Genomic DNA, 25,395 nt, shown 5'->3' on the forward strand with positions numbered 1-25,395 from the left:
CAAAGGCGCGTGTAGTGAATACGGTGTCTTCGTTCACTCCCAGCTTCCTCCCTTCCCGTTACGGCGAGGTTCAGGTGTCCGCTGAGCTAAAGAGACAGATACATTTCCTTTCCTCAAAAACCAACTTACCGACGAGCAAGGCGTAGAACCGAACGTGCGATGGCGTTCTGTGGACTCCCTGGCAGCGTTGCAAGACGCCGTCGCGTTTCACTCTTAGAGGCGAAGCTTAACATCTTAACCACACATCAGTGACACAAGCAGCAACACTACGCTTAAGGCTTTCGCCTCACCGCACTTTAGGTCAACAAAGTGCCCCCTGAATTTTACGCATGCTTCTCGGGCACTGGTCACGACTCGCAAAGCGCAGACAGAAGCAGACATGTGCAACAAAATGCTCCTCTTTCTATAGCAAACCACTGGGCTGTTAGCCATAACTTGTCGTAGTCGCTATTTATTTCTACCTTAGAGTCCGCAGTCGCGTGTAAGAGTACAAAGGGGTACGAAAGACTAATTCGTGCTCAAATCTCGTGGAATTGCTTAGCGTATGGTAGCTCCTACGCATCTTGAAAGGCTCCGCGCATGGCGCGGCAGTAAATTCTAACTTAGTTGCCGCTACTGTGGAAGATAAAAACTATACTGCCAAGTTTTCTATTGCAATTTTGGCTTTTGTCTGGTTTAAATAATGCTGCCACTGTGTTGGGACACACGGTGTAAGGAAATAACGAAGTGTACGAAGATCTTCACACCACCTTCCGGCCTAGATATATCGAACTTACTAATAAAATACACGCGGTAACATCCTGTCATATTTCCGGTAATATCCTAAAGCATTTTGAATATCGCCAAGTTGTTACAGCGTGGTATGGTTGAGTGAAGTAAAGGGTTGTCGAAAGCACGAAACTCAGAGACGCAGAAAAATTCACAATGGAGGCCTTAGAATCAAATTGGCAGCACTGAAGCATATAATTCACACTAGTACTGACGAAAAATATATTGGCTGCTAAGCACATGTTTACTGCATCTTTTCTTGTTGTGAAACTTCTAAAGTGAATATTTCTAGTTCATTTAGCCTAAATATCAGAAAATTGTGCGTCTTGTTGCATCTGACCCAATATTAGGAAAAACAAGAGAAGATGGAAGGCTGATGTTTTTTTTTCGGACCTTATCTATCCAGAGATACAACATCATGCAGAATTAATGGTACACATCTAGGCAGTAGGTTCTTGGTTTGGTTTTTAAGAGTGTTGTTCTGATAAAACACGGAAGGTATGAACGCCGAACGTAATAAGAAAACTGTGAATATCAGCCACGATGCATTTCTTTTAGTTTAGTTAACAACAAGCAAATGGGGTAAAATTCTGTAAACTTTAATGTGCTAGCTGCTTTCTTCGAGGGGAAAACGGGTGTTAAATATGCCTCGAAATACACAGTGAATATAAGGCCTACTGTATGTCCGTAAGAAGATGCAACTATGCTCGGACCCTGGGGTGACATTCTAAGCCACCACAAAACTGGCAGAGCCGCACAAATAGCTTCTCTGTAAAACACTAGTATGCAGGATACCCTAAACTAACTGTTTTCTACCGGAATTCGTCCAGGTCACCGATATATCGATGACCGATTAAAAGAACACGATGGCATCAATGAAGGACGCAACGCATTGCACTGCGCTGCATACAGTCTCAGCCAGAATTTTATCGCAATACTGTACTTTCCCAGAAAGAAACCAGCATTCACGAAACATTGTACAAACAGCAGAGATTCATCACTCTGACCACTACTTCGTGAGCCCTTCAGTGGTTGCTAAGCTTTAAAACAGACGCAAATTTCTGAAAGTGGAGATGGTCTCAGTAGGTCGCTTTTGGTTTGACACCTGTAGCTTTCATTTACTTTTTGCACACCATGGTGGCTATAACGTATATAAGCAACACGTAACCAGAATGAAGGCCACTGCAGTGAACGCTTGCGTGCGTCTACTCGTTTTCATGTCCTATGCTCTGGCGGCGCAACAAAAGAGCATTCCTGCTTAACCAGCTCATCCAGAGCATCAGATTTCTCAACAGGACAAGGCTTGCTGCAGATGAACGGGACAGTCCCTCTCCGTACTGACCGGTTATTTTGAAGGGCGCACTGAATTGTGCCCTAGAATTGTCCGCAAGTTTCCTTACAAAACAAGAAAACTTGTCTCAGTGCAAAGAATTCAGACACGTTAGTTGCATTTCAGGCTAATATATCGTAAAATGTATCTGCTTATCGACAAGCGTCGTAGTATTGCGCCTTCTTCTTAATCCGGCAATTACTAACGCAAGATGTTCTTATCGAACCAGTTCCCTGTATCCAAAAAAGGTACGAAGCAGTTTTACAGCCTGGCTGTCTTCCTTCGCACTAAGTCGCTATCACACGCTGCAATTGACGGTGCACTGAAACAATGCAGGTTCTTCAACGGAGCGATGCCTTTCCTGCTGGTCAAAGATTTGGAGCTGTTGAAGAAAGTGCTAGTCGAAGACCACAATGTCTTTCCAGACAGAGGGGTTTGTACTTCTTCACTCTACACTATTCATAGCTTTTGAACAAATTTCCTTCGACCCTTGAAGCTTTCGCACCTTCCACGCTCAAGCAGATACATCAAGAACTTCAATCAGTTTTTTTTATTTATCTATCCACATGATCTACTAGACAGCTGCTCTGATACCATTCTTATTAGTGCTTTTTAAGAGAGAGGTAAACAGGTTCCACGTATTAAATGTATGGGTGCACATTTTTCTAAGCTGCTGCAAATGAGGCGGCAGAACTGTTAAACATCAAGAGGCTGAAAACTGCGTTCCCAGAGACGAACAGAACTTTATTCAACAAAACACTGACCAACTTTCTCAAATGCTCGCCCCAAAAGTTCTCTCGGTATTTTTCAGATAAGAAGAACAAAATAGAACACATAAAGGATAGAGAAGTCGCGACTTGAAAAAAGGTGATATTGTAAACCTGTTTAATCATTTTTTTCCTATCGGTGTTCAGCAAGGATAAGATGGACAATGAGAATGATTATTTAGTTTCCACCTTGTATCCAATGCAAGAGCTTCGCATCAATAGGCAGGGCATTCATCAGCAGCTGCTAACTTCGTACCCGAAGAAATCTCGCGGCCCCGATGGAATTCGGACGAATTTTTTAAACGGTATGCTGAATGGATGTCATATTGCTTGCCAAGTTTTAGTTAAAAAGACATAATTCTTCATGTCGGTAACAAGACGATGAATTAAATTTTATGTTTGACGCCCGAATATTATTGCCAAGGACAGCTTAATGATGTGTTGCGCATTAAGTTCGCAAAACGAGGCATCATTTCACTCGGACTTTCGCATTTGGTCGATAGCTGCTTTCACAGCCCAAGAATGAAGTCACTAGAGTGTTTTAGTGCTACCCAGTCTGAAATCACGAACTTGACTCTAACTGAATTACGAATAGATAGGTGACCTGCCGGTGCATACATAGTCGACCAGCAGCAGCGCGATTAACGAAAAACACTCCAGCACATTTTTTTTTCGCTATCCGACGCATGTACGACACCCTTGTTGCGATGCCAGTTCTGTGCGCCGTCCATGTTATTTTGTATAAAGCCGGCCTGCTGAAATACGATCGGATCAACTTGTAGCAACACTGCCATTCTACAAAAAAATTTTGCCTACAAGGAGGCGTCCGCCACCCGACTGCTGCACTATTGACAAGTGGTTCTTTTCCTTATCATCATAGGCGTGCGCACCTGGGGAAAGGGGGCAGGGGGCGCTAAGTATGCCCTTACATTTATTCTGTCAGACCTCTCACATCATTATTTATAGTTCATTGTTAGAGCCATGCTGGATTTTTTGTTATACTAGCTGCCAAGGACATAGGATGTTGCGTTTCAAGAGCTCTCTACTTGACGGGTTACTTTGAGGGAAGCTTTTCAGGTTTTTTTTTAGTTTACAAAAAACAAATGAGTCGCCTATTTTCTGGGGTTTAGAGAGGAAACAAACTCCTTCAGAAGCGCGTTGTTACACTGGCACCTCGTCAGCGCAGAAACTGCGCCTTCCTCTGCCGATTATACACATGAAATGGTTTATAGCGACTAAGGCTGTGAGGGACGCCTTAGTGCAGGGCTCCGGAAATTTTTACCGCTTGGTGTTTTTTTAACTTGCACTGGCATCGCACAGTACACGGGCTTCAAGAATTTCGCCTCCATCGAAATTCGACCGCCGCGGCGTGGATCGAACCCGCGTCTTTCGGGTCAGCAGCCGAGCGCCATAACCGCTGAGCCACCGGGGCGGCTTTTAAACATGAAAGTAAGAGCTACTGCTCATGAACGTTTAGTATATTTTGGAATTACATCACACTGTATCAAATGTTTGATGAGCATTTCTGATCACTGAGCTGCGTTTTGACTGTAGGGGCCTCAGTGGGAGGGCATGGGAAGGGATGAAACTTGGCACGCCCAAATGGAGAACCGTGCGCACGCCTACGATCGTCATGTTAATTTTGTGAAGTCAAACGTCACTGAAGATCCTAAATGGGTGAAGTTGGATTAATTTAGCTACACGTCAGATGCCTGGAATTAAATCTTATGTTTGACTTTATTCTACTCATGAGAATTGCAGATTTCTCCAATTTACATTACTTTGCCTGACTTGACCCTAACTTTCAGCAAGGAAGTCATCAGAAAACTGAAGCAATTTATTTAAATCGTATGGAGCAGTATACTGCAATCATAAACAATCTGTCACTGATAACCTCCGTGCACGCCGGCTAGTTAGCACGTGACGTCCACATAATAGCCCGAGTACACGCTTAACCGATACAATTACGCGGCTGACGCTTGTCGCAGGAAACTAACTTATGGTTATTCTAACTACAAGGTGTTTCACCTAAGACTTAACGCAGTGTTTAAAAATAGGCTTTTTGAGTTACAGAAGCGCTTTTTTCGGTATAGCATTGTCAGCGGTGTACTCCATCAGAATGCAGCTAGACATGCTAACTAGCAGGCTTGTTAACTAATATTCAATATGTAACTTTCTAACTGTAATTGTTAGGCTCGTTAATTATTCAGGGGCGTGTAACGCACCGCTCATAATATCCAAATAAGTTTTTAGAATTTCTAAAACGTGGTTACCCTCGGCGTTGTGGCCCAACAAATTTTAGCTACATGGCGCCAAAATGCATGCGCATGCTACAAGCTTGCAGGCACAGCAACCTCTCCAGCGCGCGTGACTCATCGGAATAGCGAACATTTCTTGGGTCACAGCGCTGTGGTAAACGCGTTTTTGAAACTCTGAAAACTAATATGGTTACTACTCACTGTGGGCTTCACGCCTCTCAATATTAAGGAGCCGAACGGTAGCAGTTAAAGAGTTACATATTCAATATTAGTTAACCAGCCTGCTAGTTCGCATGTCTTAGCAGTATTCTGTTCTACACCACTGACAATGCTATGCCGAAAAAAAAAAGCGTTCTTCTAATTCAAAGAGCCTGTTTTTAAAAAAATGTGTAACGTCTTAGACGAAACAACCTGTGTAAAAATCGGTTTCTTCTCACGGAACAACCGATTTTATTGGCTTGACTTCCGCACCCCTGAGTTGTACAGAAGACTGTCAAAAACCAAGTTTGCTTCGAGGCTAGGGTCTAAAAACTTGGCTCGAACCCAGCGCTTGCTCCGCAGACGCACTCCCTAGGACACCACGAATATTTTTTTCGGATCTATTGGCAAAAATAGACTGCGAACTACAACAAAGACATGGATAAACACGCGAAACTTCGCACGAAAAACATAGAAAGGAGCAACGTCTACCAAATCCTATTAAAACTGGTTGAAAGGTTTGAGCTTCACGTCGGAAGCCTTGTTCGCTGAAACATCTCGATCTTCTTTAACAACTACACTTTGATCGACATTCCTGTATTCTTTTTCGCATACACTTACTAGCCAGGCAGAGAAGATGTTGTAAAGCCTTACGTATTTCAAGAAACTGGCGCTATCATAAAGGTAGCCAACCACATCGGCTTTTTTTCCTGACACATTTCGCCTTGAAGTAAGTTTTCCCATTCTGCGAGACTGTGATAAAAAGCATCCATCAAACTCCGCGGTAAAGAGGTTGAACAACGTCTCGTTCAAGATAACAGTCTTTATAGCACAGGACGTGTTTAACTCAAACAAAATAAAGACAGCCTCTGCAGGTGCTAATCAGAATTGCTCACTTGTTTTATATCACAGGTATTAGCGACACTAACTCATCATGCAATGCCAGGTAGGTCCTTCTAAGAAAAAAAAAATTCCTTTAACCTATGCAGGTACTCTTAGGTGTCCTTCCGGCTCCCGTACACCCAGATTCCATGCTTTTCACAGCAAGGGGAGAGCGCTGGAAAGGACTGAGGCAGATGGTCAGCCCTGCGTTTACCACCACCAAACTGTCCAAGGTAGTGCTCGAAAATTCTTAGTACTGTCCGCATTTGCTTAGTGTTTTAAAAAAAGCGGATTTGATAATGGGAAATTTTGTTTCTATACTAAGAAATGTGTTCCACGAGATGTCTTCGGACCATTGATACAGTTCCTGCTTCTCTTCATGACTTCTCTGATACACAGGGGGTTCTGGTGAAGTTGTATCGTTGTCTTCAAATATGATGTTGTAATGAGGCGACTCGCACAATTAGTGTGGACGGCCAGTCTTTGTTCGAGCGGTGCTGCTCAGCAGGCCGGCGTTCGCAAGCGCACTCCCGAGCTTCGTCAGCTTCATCTTCCTTCTTCTTTCTCTCCTTCGTCAGTGCTAGCCGCTGGGGCATCAAACCCCACCTCTCTTTCTTGCAATACCCCCGGGGTGACAAGGCGTTATCCTGGCGGCTTAAGGGCGCGAGACGATAGCTGGGTCGTAGTAGGGCTCCAGGCGGTCTAGGTGCACAATTTCACGGCTGCGGCGGCGATTATCCGACGAAGGCGTGATGGGCTCGATCAGATAGTTAACTGGAGATGTCTGCTAAACAACGCGATGGGGGCCTTGGTATTTGCTCAGCAGTTTTGTAGCCTGCCCCGAGCTGGAGGAGGGCCCCCAAAGCCAAACCAAGGAATGAGGAACATAAGACGGCGGCAGACAGGGGGAAGCGGTGCGGACGCTTTTCTGGCGGTGCTGGCCGTGCGAAGTAAAGGAACGGGCGAGTTGACGGCATTCTTCGGCATGCGCAGCGGCTTTAGAGAAGGTTGTAAATTCGGACGAATCAGGCAGTAAGGGACTATGGTGTCCATGATGGAGGAAGGCTCGCGTCCGTAGACAAGAAAATACGGGGAAAAACCAGTAGTGGCTTGCGTTGCAGAGTTGTAAGCGTAGGTAACGAAAGGTAGAACGCGGTTCCAGTCTGAGCGATCGACAGAAATGTACTTAGCCATCATGCGCCGAGGGTCCGGTTAAAGCGCTCGGTCATGCCATTCGTCTGCGGATGGTACGAAGACGTCGTGCGGTGAACGATATGACACTGCCGAAGGAGGGCTTCCACGACGCCGGACAAGAAGACGTGACCCCGATCGCTGAGCAATTCCTGAGGGGCACCGTGACGAAGAATGATGTTCTGAAGTATATAACCGGCTACGTCAGAGGCCGTCGCAGCTGGTAACGGGGCAGTTTCCGCATAGCGCGTGAGATTATCAATGGCGAAGATGATCCAGCGGTGCCCTGCGGCAGTGATGGGAAGAGGGGCATAAAGGTCAATTCCAACACGGTCGAATGGCTGTGCGGGGCACGGTAAAAGTTGCAGAGGAGCAGGTGAGTGCCGTGGTGGGTTCTTGCGACGCTGACATTCCAGACAAGAGCGTATGTACTGGCGGACAAAACGGTACATTCCCTGCTCTTCTCTTGGAGCTACGCCACAATGTCGAGGCTACCAGGCTCTACCACGACGTCCGACACCCCGGCCCAGCCTGCCCAGCACCTCCACCAAGTGTAATGAGGCGACTCGCCCAATTAGTGTGGACGGCCAGTCTTTGTTCGAGCGGTGCTGCTCAGCACGCCAGCGTTCGCAAGCGCGCACCCGAGCTTCGTCAGCTTCGTCTTTCTTCTTCTTTCTCTCCTTCGTCGGCGCTAGCCGCTGGGGCGTCCAACCCCAACTCTCTTTCTTACAATGTTATAGGTAATGTAACGTACACGGCGTTGAAGGCTTAAAGACATGAAGCCCCACATTTAGAGGCGTCTTGGCGTCGGGCTGCTTATTAATTCTGAGCCAACTGGTGCTCTTCAACTTCTACCGACATCGCAAAGCCCACGGAAGTTTTTACACTTCGCCTCCAAGCGTGGCCGCCCTGATCGGCATTCAATTCCGCAGCTGTGGCACTGGCATCCAAACCCCGTAGCTACCAATGCGCAAATTCTCAGGTTAATATGGGGATTTCTTTTTGGAATCATTTTTCAGGGGTGACAGACGCCTATAAAACAGCCAGATGTCTAGCTTACTGAGCCGGTTATGTAAAATCTAGTAGTTCACATCGCCGACATTGCAGGCAGTCTCCATGTGTCGAGACGCCTGTCAGTGCCCGGGTCCGGCCTGAAGCTTTTTTAGCTGTGCGTCCGCAAAAGCTGTGCGTGCGCTACGGGCGCACCTTACGCGCCCTGCCACCCGTCCGAGCAACGACAGTTTTAGTTGGGAGTGGCTAGCGTAGCGCCCGGGAAGGTAGGATACAGTGGCGCCATCTAGCGAGAGCAAGTCATAGCTTCTGAACTGTGTGCTGAGGAAACCTTTTCCTTTTTTATTAATGGCAGTGGTCGCTGTATTCGAAGGCTTTGTTTCTTTTTTAATGTAAATTAATTGAATCAAATGAAAATATAAATTCTAGCGCAAAGTTGGAGAAGTACTTTACCGGAGGTCGTTGCTATGACGACAGTGTACGCCGTAGATAGGCTTAACATCAAGAAATTCTTGGATTTATCTAAAAAACGATGACTATTTGTCACATATATTGTTACGAAGGAGTGAGAATGCTCAAAATAAAAGTGAATATAACCGTTTAGAGCGAGCTATCGCGTCGAAAAATGCAGCGGCGATGCAGTATTTGGTCCGAAGCGGGCGTGCAGGGCGCCGCCATGTTGCCAACGTTAACCACGCAAGCCACGCAAGCAACGCAACGCAAAGTCCGCTGGCTTGCGTACATACGCAAGACGCACGGATCGCGCTTGCGTTCTGCGCATGCGCACTACGGTCCCCGCAAGCTCCTTGCGTACGCTAAGCCCTTGCGGATGCACAGCTAAAACTGTCTACTATCTCCAGCTCTTGCCCTCAAATTTTAGTCATAAGGCTTATATTTCGATGCACTCGAACGACTGACAATGACTCGCTGAGCTTTTCCGCTCGCCAAAGCTCGGTTTACGAAGAACTGGGCGAATGTAAACTGAGGAGAAGTGATGAGCCGATTACAGGCTAGACGCAGACGAAAATATTGCATCACCACGTGATAGTACCAGTGTTTAGCCTTGTGTACCTTCGTCTACTGCAACCCCCCCCCCCCCCCTCCTCCCCCCTTTCTTCCATTTAATGCCGCTCTTGACAGCTGCAACACAAAGTTTCAGATGATGTCTGTCCTTGAGCTCACCGGACTAACACAAGCCGCAACTATTGGTGAGCGAACGCAAACGGCGAATCGGTATGCGAAGGCAGATTAGGCCGTGCAAATCAGTACGAGAACGCGAAAGGACTCCTACATCCGTTCCTTTCGATAAACAGTTAACGTAATATTGCTGTATTGTGCAGTATTGTGCATAGCACTGAATTTTCTAAAAAGAAAAACCTAAAGGAGGACTCCTTCATCTAGAGATTACCATGTGAATGAATGCCGACGTTGTTGGGCAGTGCTGTGACCGTCCTCCGAGCAACGCGGGCTAGAGCACGCGGGTCCCGTGAGCTAAAAACAAAGCTGTCATCCTCGATGCATCGCGGCGCCGGCTTCAGAAAAGCGGCGCCGGCTGCAGCGGCTTCTCCCTTTTGTCTCGGGAGGGAATGGGATCTATCCCCACCTCGCCGCTAAGCCACTTCGGCGGGGCTCCCACAATGAAGTAGGGACGGCGTCAGCCGGACGGCGCCGGGAAAACAAAGGCCCCGGTCTGCCCTGTATACTGAGAACGAACGGCGGCGGCAAGGCGAGGAAGCCGCCTTTTTTAACGAGTTTCTGCGGACAGTAGACGATGACCTTTTCGGAAGTGGTGACCTTTCTAGGAAGGATCCTTTATGTTGACCCTGGTCAGAGCCCGGTTCCAACGGGGCCATCTTTACCTGGTTGGCAATATCTGTCGTGAACAGAACTGCTGCGAAACTGTGACATTATTGCCATCACTGTCGGAAGAGTTACCCTTGCTACCGGAACAGCCTCCTGCTATGGGCGGCCACTAAAGACAGCACGGGTGTGCAGCCAAATAGACACCTGTCAGGTAGCGGCATTCCCAAGCTAGGGATTTAGACCGTATAAAACCCGCCGGATGGCAAGTTGTCAGAGGGTTTTTGAGAACTGCTGTAAATATGCAAAATAAACTCCATAGACCTCGCCGGCATCCGCCGGCACTCGCTACTCCGACTCCAGCCGCCTGGCTCCTGATCATACACCTGCCACGCAACCTGGGCCACAACATCCCCCACAGAATGCGTCAAAGCCTGGTATCGCAACTTCTGGCATAAAATTGTGGCTTACAGGCTTACAGAAAGGCAGCTTTGCAGCAAGCCCCTCCAGTTTACCGTTTCTCACGTCATCATTTCATTCCGCTCTGATGAGCCAACCAGAGTTCATCACCGTCTTGTCTGCATGACGGGAGGACTGTTGACGCTATTTATGAGGTACCTAGAAGCAACTAGTTACAATAACCGTTTAAATTTTGTTAATAACCGAAGTATTAGAATTTAGTTACCATTGCCTTTATCATTTGAACGTTTTTTTTTTTTTTTAAGTTTCGCCACCAGTGACCGTATCAGCTGAAGAAATTATCTTTTCTATCAGAAAGCGTTATAAACAGATTCTAGCCCACTTATAACAGCCGCAGATATAATAAACGCTCGCTTATTACGAGCAAGTGTGGTGCTACTGTTTAACTATGAATGACGACAATGGCAATTCGTCTCAGATACAACGAACAACTGCGCACACCTCTCGGATATAGCGAACAAGGAGGCGCCGTAAACTCACCTCTGAAGTTGAACCCCCCTCCCGTCAAGAAAAGAACAATAAAACGGCGGCATTGAAGCTCTAACAAATGTTGGTCAATTGCGCACCGATGGCCTATAAGGTCAATCATTGTCTGCATGTGTGCCAGCTGGACATCATCAGTCTGACTACGCCCACGGCAGGGCAAAGGCCTCTCCCATGTCTCTCCAATTAACCTTCTTTGCAAGCTGCGGTCACCTTGTCCCCGCAAACTTCTTCATCTCATCCGCCCATCTAGCTTTCTGTCACCCCCTGCTATGCTTGCTTTCTCTTGGAACCCACTCCTTTACCCTTAAGAACTAGCAGTTATCTTGCCTTCGCATTACATGACCTGCCCAAACCAATCTTTTCGTCTCCATTTGACTAGAATGTCATTAACCCACCTTTGTTCCCTCACCCACTTTGCCCGCTGCGGTCTCTTAACGTTACACCTATCATTTTTGTTTCCATAGCTCGCTGCGTTCTCCTTAACTTAGGCTGATCCCTCCTCGTTAGCCTCCACGTTTCTGCCGCGTAGGTGAATGCCGATAAGATACAGCTGTTGTATACTTTTCTCTCGAGGGATATCGATAAACTGCCATTCATGATCTGAGAGAACCTGCCTTACGCGCTGCACCCCATCCTTATTCCTTGAATTATTTCCCTGAACGAAGCATCCCAAATAGAAACACTAGCGCGACGATCTCTACACGGTGGCAGCGTGAAAAGCGATGCTACTCCGCATGGTCATGGATCAACTAACAGCAGCTGGGCACGTGATATGCGCCTCCTGCCCAGTCGGTTCCAACTTTTATGCTGCTACCGCGTGCACGCAAAGCCAGATAGCAGACAGTGCAGCTCACACGTACTGTGCGCACATACGCCCGTATGTGTCGTTCATTCATAATTGCCTCGCTTGACTGCGTTTGTGCGTACGACAGCACCTCAGAGCAGTGCTCTGACGAAGCCGTTGAACTCAAATTACGAGCATTCCCCTAACCCTCGGGAACTGAATAACAGGTCCGACCTGCAACCAGCTTCTGGGGAGGCTTCAACCATGATTAGTTACACCTCGTCTATAAAGAAGAATCTTGGTATCAAGGATCTCGGCGACTTTTGACGGACATGGTATTTTTGACGGAAATACGAACACTACTACGAGCATTTAATAGACATGACCATCAGGTTAGTTATAAGTCAGCTCTACTGTATAATCCTGGTTGAAACCCCTGCTACATGATGGCCTCTCGCACGCAAGTGGGCATACGCAAGGAAAGTAGTAGAAGTGCTCTTGTGGGCGCCGTTGTGGGCACCGTCGTAGTTATTATTCTCTATCTCCACAGATGCCACCGCTAACTTGTAGTCGCAAAAAAAAAAAAAAACGAGGAAACCTGGATGTTCTAGTTTCATCTTTTAGCGCATTCCATTCCTTTACTTATATTACACATGTGCCAGCTACGTAACATGTCTGTCAACAACATCCTTGATATTTCGCAGATGTTTCAGATATTTGAGACTAGCAGCGAAACTATGGCGGACATCGTAGGAAGGGATGCCGGAGATGGGAGGTCGACGGATATCAAGAACGTTCTGCAGAGGTACGCCATGGACGTCATGCTAAAGGCCAATTTCGGCATTGACTTGGACGTCCAGAACACGGCACCAGGCAGTATTTTCGACATGCTCACAGCAGCGAGCATCAGACTGCTGCGGCGCCTAGGACTGCAGGGAATCACGCTTGCAGCCAGTAAGTGCAGGACTATTGTATATCAGGTGATGCCTTTTTGCTTACAGCTTCTGTCCAGGTTGGTTCCACATGAAAAAAAAATTCAGGGGCGGGGGGGGGGGGGGGGGGGGGGGGTGCACTTTGTTGTCCTAAAGAGCGTTGAGGCGAAAGCCTTTAGCGCGGTGTTGCTGCTTGTGTCACTGATGTGTGGTTAAGGTGTTAATTAAGCACACAATTGCTTCTGAATCTTAAATGCTGGAGACACTGAAGGGCGTTTGGGAGGCATCCGTCTGGTTCGGCGCCTTTCTGCAAACACTCTCCAGCGTCCTAGACAAGGAGAACTACATATGCGTTTGCAGGAAGTAGCGTAGCCATTAGCACTCTCGGCTGCGGAACGGAAGAATGGTGGTTCGAATCCTATAGTGCACAAAGATTTCTTTTCTGGTCTGAGTAGAAGAAGCGTGACACCTCTGCTCACAACTTTCGGTCGACAACGATGAGGCATTAAAGGCTTTCGCCTTAATAGTTGCGTTCCCCGTATACGTGTATTCACGCAGTGTTTCCGAAACATTGCGATCGGGGACTTTTCTCACAGCTATTAATCCTCTGAAAAACTTTCCACGAGTAAATAACAGCCGTTATTTTCAACACGGGTGTACTATGACGTAACGAAAAATTGCGCGTTAAATGTTTTCATATCGGTATGATGTCGAAGGAAACGCCCGCAGTGGTTGCAATAAAGCCTATTTCGCTTCTCTGATTCCAGCGCTCTTTTCGAACATGGCAGAGTGTCACATGGTATGCTAGCAGGGTATAGCAAGCATCATTTTTATGATGTCTGCAGGATTCAGACTTTTAAAAGTTATTAGCCATACATGCTTCACGACAGTCTTAATTCTTTCCAGCTCCTACAAAGTTCCCGTAATGTTCGACGCCCACGGCAAGAGGCCAAGGTCCGATCTGGAATTCGCTGTTGTAGGACCATTTACTGCCATTCTTTTCGCCGTCCCAACAACGAAAATAAGAACTTAAGACCAATCGCATTTCTTATACAAGAAAGTGAGGAAGTGTTGACGCACTTGAAGCGCATGCAAATAAGGCTAGTCACGCTCTCTTTTTCCTTGCTTTGGAGCAGGAAACTGGGGGAAGCCATGTATATCAAGTATCGATAACCACTACGAGGACAATGGCCTGCAATCTACTTGCAGATCAGTCAGGCACTACCACTTTTGTGTGCTCCGCATCAAGACTTATCCATCGTGATGATCGAAAGCTGAGGAAAGCGCTTGATGCCGAACGGTGTTTGTCTCCAGCAGTTGTAAGGCGTTGGCCGGACACTCCGGCTCGTGCCGTATTCAACAGCTGGCAGTGGGCTGTGCGGTCCTACAAGATCTTACTACCGTACAGTTCCTCGCTCCACTCGCGAGATCGCCCAAAGAGCACCGTAAGACCGCCGTGGCGCTTCCCTAACTAGGTGACGCGGCCAGCTTGCTTAAAGCAGCAGGTTGGAACAGCTTTTAGGCAGACTCAGTCAGAGCGTGACTAAATGTTAGTGAATAAAAGTACGATGACAGTAAAGATCTTTGCGTATGGGGTAAAAGAACTGACACAGCAGTCCTTCCAATGAAGCAACAGAGAGGACACACTTGAACCGCTCTCAAACCTCCCTTTCATTAGCGTATACAGGTAAAAGGCCGCTCCGCGAGCAGGCATTGTTCGCCCGCAATTCATGTAACTCAGACAGCGACGACCCCCTTTCCCGAAACAGTGGAAGTGAACTAAATGAACTTTAAAGGAGCTTCCCTTGCTCCCACCCAGTCAACTCTAAAGAACGTACCGAGCCCGCACCGACATGCCGATTTTCTTATGAGACTTCGGTCGGAGTTTGCCTTTTCTCTCTGGCTGCCGGTTGCACTCATCTAAAATGCCTTTCAGCATTGGCGGCGAAAAAGAAGAACGCAACTCCAATGACGGCATAAACGGTGTAGCATTTCAACGCTTGTGAGCGCAGTGATTCAAGCAACCATTTTCTTTCTCTCTCTTTCGATACAGACTGCCTGCCAGAACTTCATGTTTTATTGCAGTGGCTCGTGTGTGCGGCATCATATTTCACTGATGCTCTCATTGAAATTATTGAAACTATCGTAAGGCCAATCATCGAAAGACGGCGCACATCCATTTCAGTGAGTACAATTATGTCTCTGCTGTGGAAATGCACGCTGAGTTTTTGTCTCGCTTTAAAAACAGAACTACAAAAGACGAAACATGTAGCCTTACAAATAGGCAATTTCGTTAAATACGCGCCTTGCTCAATAACTCTAGGTAAGCAAGAATTTTCTCTCGCGGCAAGTTTTATAAGATTTGAATTTTGTTTTCAAATATAGTCGTTCATTGCTTCAAAGAAAGTGACTTCGAAAGCACCGATATTCCGGAAGGTGAATCAAAGTAACTCTTTCAAGAATCGATACTTCTTCCAGATGAACTTAAATGGTCAAAATGCAAAAGGATTGAAGAGCCGTCCTGGGACAATGTTTTCGGGCCAAGTATTACACTCGAAAGAGCTCACAATGCGTTTCTCAGACAAGTATGACGGTGTTTGCCACGACCACATCCTTTCCCAACTCGCCTCCCTAGGCTGTGGCTCCCGCATGTACTGTTATATCCGCTCATTCCTCTCTAAACGTGTCGCTCGCTTTCGAGTCGACACCTATCTGTCCGACCCCCACAACCTCACCCGAGGCACTCCTCAAGGTGATGTTCTCTCTCCTACCCTTTTCAATCTTGCTATGGCCCCTCTCGCCTCCCAGCTAGCTGAAATTCCCGACCTGCATCATATATTTTACGCCGATGACATCACTCTCTGGTGTTCATCTGGCTCTCCCGGTCACGTACAGGACACCCTGCAACGTGGCCTAGATCTCATCGACTCCTTTCTCACCACCGCTGGCCTCTCTCCTGCTCCTGAGAAATCCGAGCTTCTCCTTCTCAACCATTCCTCCTACCAGCGCTCACACAACCACTTCGTCTCTCTCCACCTTTCTGGCTCTCCCATTCCTGTCGTCACACAGTGCAAAGTTCTTGGCTTCCCTTTGCATGCGGCTAAGAATGTGCAATCCCTTCACCGCGCTGTCACCACCTGCCACTCTGTAACTCACCTCCTGCGGTGCGTGGTCACTCGACGCTCAGGTCTCCACGAGGCTCACGCGTGCCGAGTTGCCCACGCGCTGGCCCTCAACAAGGTCTTGTACTTTGCACCCTACGCTTCCTTCACTCAGACTCAACTTAACGCTCTCGAGACTGCCCTTGTGGGCCTCTACAAGGCAGCTCTCAACCTCCCTATCACTACCTCTACCACTAAGCTCTTTGCCACAGGCCTCTTCCATCCTGTTCGTTCTCTTCTCAGTCTCCATCGTGACTCGCAGCTTGCCCGGCTTTCCCTTACCCGTCAGGGTCAGTGGTTATTGACTCAAGCGGGTATCTCGCCCATTCCAATCTCCCCGTTTACCTCTCCTATTCCCACGCCCGCCCCCAATCTTCGTATCCTTCCCCTCCCGACCAGCATGTCCCCCGTCCTGCACGCCGGACGTCGTCATGCGGCCGCACAGCACCATTCCCCTCTCTTTGATATCCAGGGTGTAGCTTACACGGATGCCTCCTTCGTAGCTCCTCGAGGTTTCTGCGGCTACGCCCTGTACCATCCACACCTCCCTGCTCCTGAAACCCACACCAGCGGGCCGTATCTACACCCTCCAGACGCATTGTCCCTCGAGGTCCTCGCCATTGCGCATGCCCTCCAGTCATTTTCCCTCCTTCCCTCTCTCCAAGAGTACACAGTCTATTCGGACTCACAAGCCGCTATACACCACATACAGAAACGCACCCTAACCCCTTCTCTCCAACAGGAGGTCTAACGAGCGGTCTCCGCACTGCAGCCTTCCATCGTTTTCCTCCGCTGGGTCCCTGGGCATTCAGGGATTGACGGCAATGAGCTGGCCCATCAGCTCGCCCGCGACACACTTTTCCGGGCACCGTTGATCCCCTGGCCCAAGCCCTCGGAGGACGGTGGGAGACTCACCCTTCGCCGCACCATAAAAGAGGTCTACCTTGAGCTCCGCCTCGACAAACGCCTTTACCCTCCCCCTCATCCATCACTCACGGTGCCGGAGTCTCGCCTTCTTCGGCACATTCAGATGAATGCAGTTATCACCCCGTCCTGCCTCTTCCTCTATCGCTATCGATCGGACCCTTCCTGTCCCAACTGCCCCTGTATCTATGCGGACCTGGCCCATTGCCTATTCTATTGCCCGGCTGCTCAGCAGTCGGGTTCCTTCCCCCCACCCTCTCTATCCATCACCACCTGGCTCGACTGGCTTGGCGCTGAAGGGGAAGAAGAACAGCGGCTTCTGGTCGCCCAGGTGGTCGAAATGCTCGGCCTGTAAATTATGGTCGATTAAAAGTCTTTTACTACTACTACTACTACTAATCATCATCATAGAAACTGCGTGCAAATGAAGTCAATCCACCAAAACATTTCTCAGTGACAAAAAAAAATGACACCTTATTTTGACCGGCGTATCAATAGAGTGTCAACTATGGGCAAGCGCCCAAACTCCATCAACGCAGTGCCAAATAGCATACCACAACTGCCATGCCGCGGCAGAACACAGACCATGCAGCAGCCATGGTTTCGGACGACCTAGTCAATGCGGAGCTAAGAGGCGTACGCATCATCGGCAGTTCAGAGGCGCGAGCACAGCGTAAGCTCCGTATTCCGATTATCACGGAGAATGAGCCCCTGCTACGTCCACTGGAGAACAAAGACCACTCTTATTTACCTCTAACTCGTCTGATCCGCCCACCTGACTTATTCGCGCCCAAGCCAAGCACACCATCTCTTGGAATCCATTCCATTAACCTAAGAGACCGTTGCTTATACTCCCCTCGCATTACATGCCCTGCCCATTTACGTTTCTTCTTGTATTTACCAAGGATATCAATGACACGTTTTTTTTTTTTTTACCCGCTCAGATGTCTTCCTGTCTCTTAACGTTACCCCGATCATTTTCATTTGTAGATATCGCCGCACTACAGTTTAATTTCAACCATTTTCGTTAGCCTCCAAGTTTCTCCTCTGCAGTTGTGTACTGGCGGTAAGACTCAGCTATTGTGCTGACTATCACGTAATGGATACTGTTAGCCATCTATTCACGACATGAGAGTACCTGACATATGCCCTCCACCTCATTCTTATTCTCCTGTCTTTTTTCACTGTCGAGTTCAGGACATGTGGCCAGTCCACCTGCCCTGTGCAGATGTGCGCCCTTAACAATTGCAGTCCTTTGCTGTCAATCGTAAAATGCAGTTCTCTTCCCAGGCAGTTATATAATTTCAATTTTCTGCATATTAATGTTGACGGCATCGTGACGGCAAGCCCTTCACCATCACTCCTCTGTTCATACCTTCTACCGCGCTTATCGCCGTGTCCTGCGTTGCATCTTCACTGCAAGTTCGCGCGATCGGCACGATCGCTCAGTAGCCCCGAGTCATGCGACGGACTAGAAGACGACTAAACAAGCAATGGCGTGGGCAGGAGCGCTCGTGCTAGACTCGCAGCCATTCAATCATATCATCGCCGCGTTTAGTTCTTCGGCTTGCCGTCACGTAACAATAATGTACTTATCTTCCTTCCTCGGGTTTAAGTGGGCCTGGATAATCTTGGTGCTGGGACCAGAAACCTGGGACGTGATGGAGAAGGAGGTCTGTGAAAGTAGACGTTAGAGATATTGTTTCATTAAAACTACACGTTTTAAGAACCTCGCCCAGCCATTTTCAAAGGATCCGTAAAGGCGGTCTTCCTTTCGCTTGCCGTTTTTGTTGCGTAATCGGCAGGATAGCTGGAAGGACAGTTCTTGAAGCTTTGAAGCACGGAGCTTTGAAGCACGGAGTTCAGTTGGAATTTCTGCTCTTTTTCGTGCAGGGAAAAAAATCTGATGTGATGCAGCTCCTCCTGAACAAAGAAATTGGCTTTCACGGAGAAGGTTCGTGTGTTTTGTCGTTATTTCATACCGGACCAAAGGTTCCTTTTTATCTTGCGTTACTTCACACGTGACACAACAGTTCATGCATGCTCACATTTTTCGATTTTTTGATGTTTTGTTCTTTATTACCTCCCCACTCTGCGTAACGTAGCTGGCGCCTAACTACACGATGAATATAGGGCTACACGTTTTTCATTTTCGCGGCTTTGTTTTACAAAAGCTTGTTACCAACCAAAAGCTTGTTTTTTTCTTGGCGAACCCTGTGTTTCCATCTTTCAACATAACACAACTGGGCTTCGCTTATGGCTATAAAAGCTCGACGGCTTTCATACAAATTTAACACTAGCACTTGTAACGACTTTCTTACAGAACAGCACAATAGGAATGGAGGGAAAGGAAAAAGGAAAAGCAGGGAGGTTAACCTGGCGATGCCCGTTTAGCTACCCTTAAAGTGATCAGAAAATGTCCACCCCCCAGTCCTCTTCTACCGCGTCCCTCAAAATACAGCAGGAGCCTCTTTTGCCGGCTCTGAATCAATTGTAAGGAACTTGTGTGGAGCACTGCAAGCCTTTGCTTTTGCCCCGAGTCAGTTTGTTGAGGAAAGCTCAAAATTAAAACACAAGTTCATTTGCGCCTCTTTAATTCCAGGGAAACCATCTAAGGGTCTCCTGTCGCACGCCGAAGTCTTGTACAACGCCTGCCTCTACGTGTTTGCCGGGTGAGTTGGTCACAGTCTTCGCAGTTCCAACGCCACTGACTTTCCCTTCCCACTAAAGCCTCCCAAGAAGCCGAATCATAGCACGTGCGAGCAAATCTCGGAAATATGTATGCTTTGATGTCCACGCTTGAAAGAATTCGATGGCGAGTTGCAATTAGGCTTCCAACTTGCGGGTGCTTCCGAGCTGCAAGGTAATGAAAAATCTGGGCGCAGTGAAATACGGAATGAAAAAAATTACCGCTTATTACGGTGCCTCCTAATGCGATATTTCAGTGCAGCTCTTTAGGTTTTTTGTTTCTGCGCGCACGTCTTCGAATCTGGAACTATGGCACAGGCCGACCGAAGGCGCTAAACGCTCCTCATATGTGGGGTAGACCGCGTCTGTTCGTCCCTTCGCGCCAAGCCAGACGCACACACCAGCATAGTGTTCACAGTACAAACGCTCACTCAGCCACCCGCCGAGGCTCGCGTCGCCATTGGTAGGGCGAGGATTGAGGTTTGCAGAGATTTCGAGATTCTGCTTTGCGACCCGGCCCCGCCACACGCAAGCGTAGTGTAGCGGCCTTCAGACCGCACACGCAATATAACGCGCTCGCCACGGGTAAACAGGCGTGATTCCTTTCGCGCCACCCCGCTTTCGGCATGCTGCAGCGCGTATAAGACTCTAGGACCATCTTTGTGCGAGCGACGGCACGCTATGCGCCCCCGAAGCGGTGTGCGTTTTTTATGTTCGGTGCCCGGTTACGCCGACGGCCACGGCGAGAAACGCCGCTGAGCTCACGAATGGGCGCTTAAGGGCTGCGCTCTAAAAAGAAAAGTTATTAATAGGCGGCTATTAAAGATGTCGCCTATTTCAGCTCTCTTTGAACTTAAGCCGTCTTCACTTTGGGGTCACTGATGATATCAGGGGATAAACATGCGGCTACTACTCAAATTCGTGCCACCTTTGAGAATCTGTTGCTGACAGAACACAGAAAGCGAAACTGGTTGCCGCCGAATTGGCACTCAGAAGCGTAAGTGACGCCACCCATGTTTCGTTTTTACGGACCCAGGGAGCGTTAAACTTCCTCGGCGCGCACTTTCTGACCACTTTTCGCACCTCCTCGGCTTCGCGGTTGGCACGTAACGATTACCTCGTCGTTTAAGGTTTCACTCCGGCTCGCCGACGGGTATGTCCAGACCATCACGCAATCGTCGCAGGCGTCCACGACGACTTCACAGAGTTCGTTCGACGACTGCTTTTGTTCGACGGACATGCCTTTGTGGTGCAGTGGGCATAGTTAACTGATCACGGCGATTTTTCGTAAGCAAGCAGGAATAATTTTTTTTCTGTGAATTCTCATCTTGTATACTTTTGTCCATGCCTGAACGGGGAGGAAACATTATTGTATTTTGAACTCTTTATTCACTGCTGGTCCCAACTATGAAAATTACTAAAATTAAATGTATGTGTGGGTTCGAGTATATTTCAATTTCACTTCATTCGACATCACGTCAGGAGCACAGACAAAAATCTGTAGAAGGCACAGCTTGACGGGGCCTCTGCCCCTTTGACAAATCGTACGTGTGCATGAAGGTTCTCAGCTAAATGCAACCGAGCTTTTAAAAAACACGGAATATCCTAGCCGCGTGAAACCAACTGAGGGTTGTTTAGAGTTGCGTGACCTCGTCTGCAGTATTTTTGTGCTGCAAAGTTAGTTAAAGCCAAATTAGGTAACTTTTAAATTATTGTCTTGAAGAACTAAGTGTCAATGGAAAAGTTGTAGATCGCTTTGAAAACGGCTCAATCAAACGTTTGCACAAAAATATCTTGTACGTAAAGTAGTTTTTTTTTTCGGTATTCAACCATAGCTAGCACAACAAAAAAAATCATCCACGTCACAGCGCAGCCACTTCAATTTCCCAAGACGTATCTTAGATTATGATGATGAAAACTTTTATTTAAAGCCACAGTGAGTTTAAGGGAAGGCTGATCGGGTCCCTAGTCCCGGACGCCGTTGGTAAAAGCCGCTGCCCGTGCTCTGGCGACGAGGGCTCGTTGCTCTTCGAGGTCCGAGCTGAACAGGGCCGCCTCCCAGCCCTCCCGCGTTGGCTGATTTATGTTGCCAATACTGTTATTTGCCGGTCAAGCCCATACCATATGGTATAAGTTTGCCTTCTGGCCACAAAATTAGCACTGTGCCGAAAAGGACTCGGGCTCAATGGCGTGAAGCGTAGCGGGGTTATTAAACGACATAGATTGTAAGGCTTCTAGCCTACCTTCGCACTGAAGTCGCCTATCAGTACAGTGGACTGTGATTCGAAGGTGACATTCCTCTGATTTACTGAGACCCTTAGCGGGCCTCGGGAGTGTCTGCCTTTCAAGGCGCAAATGCTCTAATATTTCTGAATATGTTGTTAACGGAGAGGGGGAGCCTGAATCAGTAAGCGAGGACGTAGAAGGATTCCGGGGAAGAAAAGCTCGGGCCGAAGTGTGTGCGCGCTCGTTTCTTTTCAACTCCCTGGTGACCTGGTACCCATATTAATTCCTTCCGTTCAGCTGAAGTCCTACATTGACTGAAAAGTTTGCAGGCTAGCGGTGTGATTCTGCCACGCATATAGTTTCTATAAGCCGTCTGGGAATCTGTAACTATGTATTTCGATGCGGAGTGCGTTGCGGCTAGGGCTATCGCTACTTCCTCCATATCCTGTGTGTCCCCGTTACGATCTGAAAGCCCGTCCACGACCTGCATTTGCTGCACCACAGAGTTTGTTGATATTCCTTGTACAGGACCCGCAGCGTCCACGAAGAAGGCTCCCTCTTCTCTTGAATAGCACTCGTTCATCTTCTTGCTCCTCGCCGCTCGTCTGGCATGATGATGCTCCGGGTGCATGTTTTTGGGAAGCGGAAGCGTAAGGGATTTGCTCTTCCCCTCTTTAGGTATATCTTGTCTCCCAGCCACTTGCTGCGGAAAGCTAATGTTTAAATCTTCTAAGACCCTGCGGCCGGTCGTAGTTGTGGCCAGTCGCATTACCTGGCCTCTAAGATGGGCGCTAATCAATTCATAAGCCGTATTGTGTACCCCTAGTTTTAGCAGACGCTCCGTAGATGCTTTCATGGGTAGGCCGAGTGCCTTCTTATAAGCCGTTCGAATGATAATGTCCAGATGGTTTAGATCGGTCTTCCTCATACGAAGGTACGGGGCCACGTACACTATCCTGCAGATGACAAAGGCCTGTATTAGTCTAAGGGTATCCTGTTCTTGCATGCCGTTTTTCTTGATTGTGATCCGAGATATCATACGGATGACTTGTTCGCACACCATTCGGAGCTTGGTGATCGCTGCTGCGTTCACACCCTTGTTGTTAAATGAGCAGCCCCAAAATCCGTATTGTTTCCACCTCGGGAATAGGTGTATCATGGACCGAGATTTCCAGCGATGCTGTATCCCCCTTCCCTCGCAGGACCAGGAGCTCCGACTTGTCCGGGGAACAGCGCAGTCCGCATTCTTCTGCATACCTTTGAACCGTACTGGCAGCCTCTTGGAGGGCCTCCTTCATCTGTCCCAAGTTTCCCTCCATTGCCCATATGGTTATGTCATCCGCGTAGAGAGCGTGGCGGATTCCCCTCATGGCATTAAGTTGTTCCGGCAGGTCGATTTTTCGAAAAAAATCGATTTTTTCTTGACGTGCAATCTTGGATAAGCCTTTGTGTCCACATTCGGACAGAGATGTTAGCGAGGAGCTGGTCACGTGATATCTTTCTTATAAGTCCAATAAATAAAGCTAAGTAAATCGTACCTTCATAGAGACAGCCTTACTAACAGTTTTTCTGGATTATCCACAAATTTTTTCTTTGACACTTTGTTCTTCAAGTCAATAATTGAGAAGTTAGCTCATCATCACCGTCGTCAACAGCCTGACTACGCCCACTGCAGGGCAAAAGCCTCTCCCATGTCTCTCCAATTAATCCTGTCCTTTGCAAATGCGGCCATCGTATCCCCGCAAACTTAATCTCATCCGCCCACCTAATTTTCTGCCACCCCCTGCTACGCTTGCCTTCTATTGGAATCCACTACATTACCCTTGAGGACGGTTATCTTGCCTTCGCATTACATGCCCTGGCCAAGCCTATTTCGTCATCTTGATTTTGACTAGGAGGAATTAACTCGCTTTTGTTCCCTCACCCACTAAGCCCGCCTCCGGTCTCTAAGTTGCACATATCATTTTTCTTTGTATAGCTCGCTGCTTTGTCCTTAACGTATGCTGAACCCTTTCATTAGCCTCCACGTTTCTGCCCAATTCATAATCTCAGAGGACTTGCCACATGCGCTCCACCTCATTACTGTTCTTCAGTTACTTCCCTCTCGGGATCCCGATCAGCGGTCTCTACCTGCCCTAACCAGACATATTCCCTTACCACTTACGGCACCTGGCTACTAATTGTGAACTGGTGTTTTCTTGCTAGACTATTGAGCATTACTTAAACAAGGCAATTGCGCTAAAAGAGACACGGACGTGAAGAGGACAAGGACGGGCGCACTTTTGGGCCCTCTGTCCTCTTCATATGTCCTCTTCTCGTCTGTGTCTTTTTTAGCGCAATTCCCTTGTTTAAGTATGTACGACCGACTCGCCCAACAACGTGCTCTCTTATATTGAGCATTACTTTAGTTTTGCTGCATGTTAATTTTTAACCCCACCGTTCTGCTCTGCCTAACTCATTGATCCTGCTTTGCAGTTCATCTCCTGAGTGACTTAGCAAGGCAATGTCATCAGCGAATCGAAAATTACTTAGGTATTTTCCATTAACGCTTGTCCCCAACTGTTCCCAATCCAGGCGTCGGAACACTTCCTGTAAACATGCGGTGAATAGCAGTGGCGGGAGCTTGTCTCCCAGCCTGACACCTTTATTGGAATTTTACTGCTGACTTTATGAAGTCCTGTTCAGGCTGTGAAGACGTAATAGATATCTTCCAGCATTTTTGCATAAGCCTTATCTGCACACTGATTTCGCTATTGCCTGCATGACTTCTAAAGTTTCGAATGAGTCAAATTCAGGCACGTAATAAGTGAAGGCTATGTTTAAGGGTTGAGTATATTCTGCGCATTTCTCTATCACCTGATTGATAGTGTGAATATGGTCTATTGCCGAGTATCCTTTACGGAAGCCTGTCTGATGAGTTGGTTGATTGAACTCTAAGGTTGTCCTGATTCTATTAGCGATTACCTCAGTGAATACCTTGTAGCAACATACAGTAAGCTGATCGGTCTGTAAATTTTCAAGTCGTAGACGTCTCCATTCTTATGAATCAAGATATTGTCAGCGTTCTTCCGAACTTCTGGTAAGCTCGAGGCCTTACGGCATTGCGTATAGAGGGTGGCTAGTTTTTCTTGCATAATCTCCCTTCCGTCCTTCATGAGATCTGCGGTTACCTGATCCTCACCAGCTGCTTTTCCCCGTTGCATTGCTCCCAAGAGTTTCTTTATTTCCTCTTTCTTTTCTGGTGAAATGTCCTATTGCTGTGCACTATTGCCTCTATCATTAACATTCTTATTAGTGTGGCTACTGTATAGAGTTGTGCAGAACACTTCGGCTACTTGAACTATCTTGTCCATATTGCTAATGATATTGCCCTCTTTGTCTTTATGTGAATACATCTGGTGTTTACCTATGCCTAGTTTTCTCTTCACCGCTTTTAGGCTACCTGCATTCTTTAGAGCATGTTAGTTGACTAGTCTTAACTAATTAACTGACTTTGACGAAACAACAGT

At 47.7% G+C, this 25,395-nt stretch overlaps 1 protein-coding gene across 1 annotated transcript in view; it reads left to right on the forward strand.

Annotated features, from left to right (window-relative positions):
• Window positions 1-25,395, forward strand: part of LOC149344175 (cytochrome P450 3A9-like) — a 54,128-nt gene that overhangs the window by 15,019 nt on the left and 13,714 nt on the right. Inside the window, exons 4-9 of the mRNA XM_089542567.1 lie at window positions 2,435-2,531; window positions 6,311-6,436; window positions 12,660-12,909; window positions 14,941-15,071; window positions 18,866-18,926; window positions 19,575-19,644. Coding sequence (XP_089398693.1) covers window positions 2,435-2,531; window positions 6,311-6,436; window positions 12,660-12,909; window positions 14,941-15,071; window positions 18,866-18,926; window positions 19,575-19,644 — 735 coding nt within the window. The remainder of the gene's footprint in view (window positions 1-2,434; window positions 2,532-6,310; window positions 6,437-12,659; window positions 12,910-14,940; window positions 15,072-18,865; window positions 18,927-19,574; window positions 19,645-25,395) is intronic.

This window comes from Amblyomma mixtum, chromosome 5, assembly GCF_055824585.1.
Source record: "Amblyomma mixtum isolate Tamu chromosome 5, ASM5582458v1, whole genome shotgun sequence".
NCBI lineage: Eukaryota > Metazoa > Arthropoda > Arachnida > Ixodida > Ixodidae > Amblyomma > Amblyomma mixtum.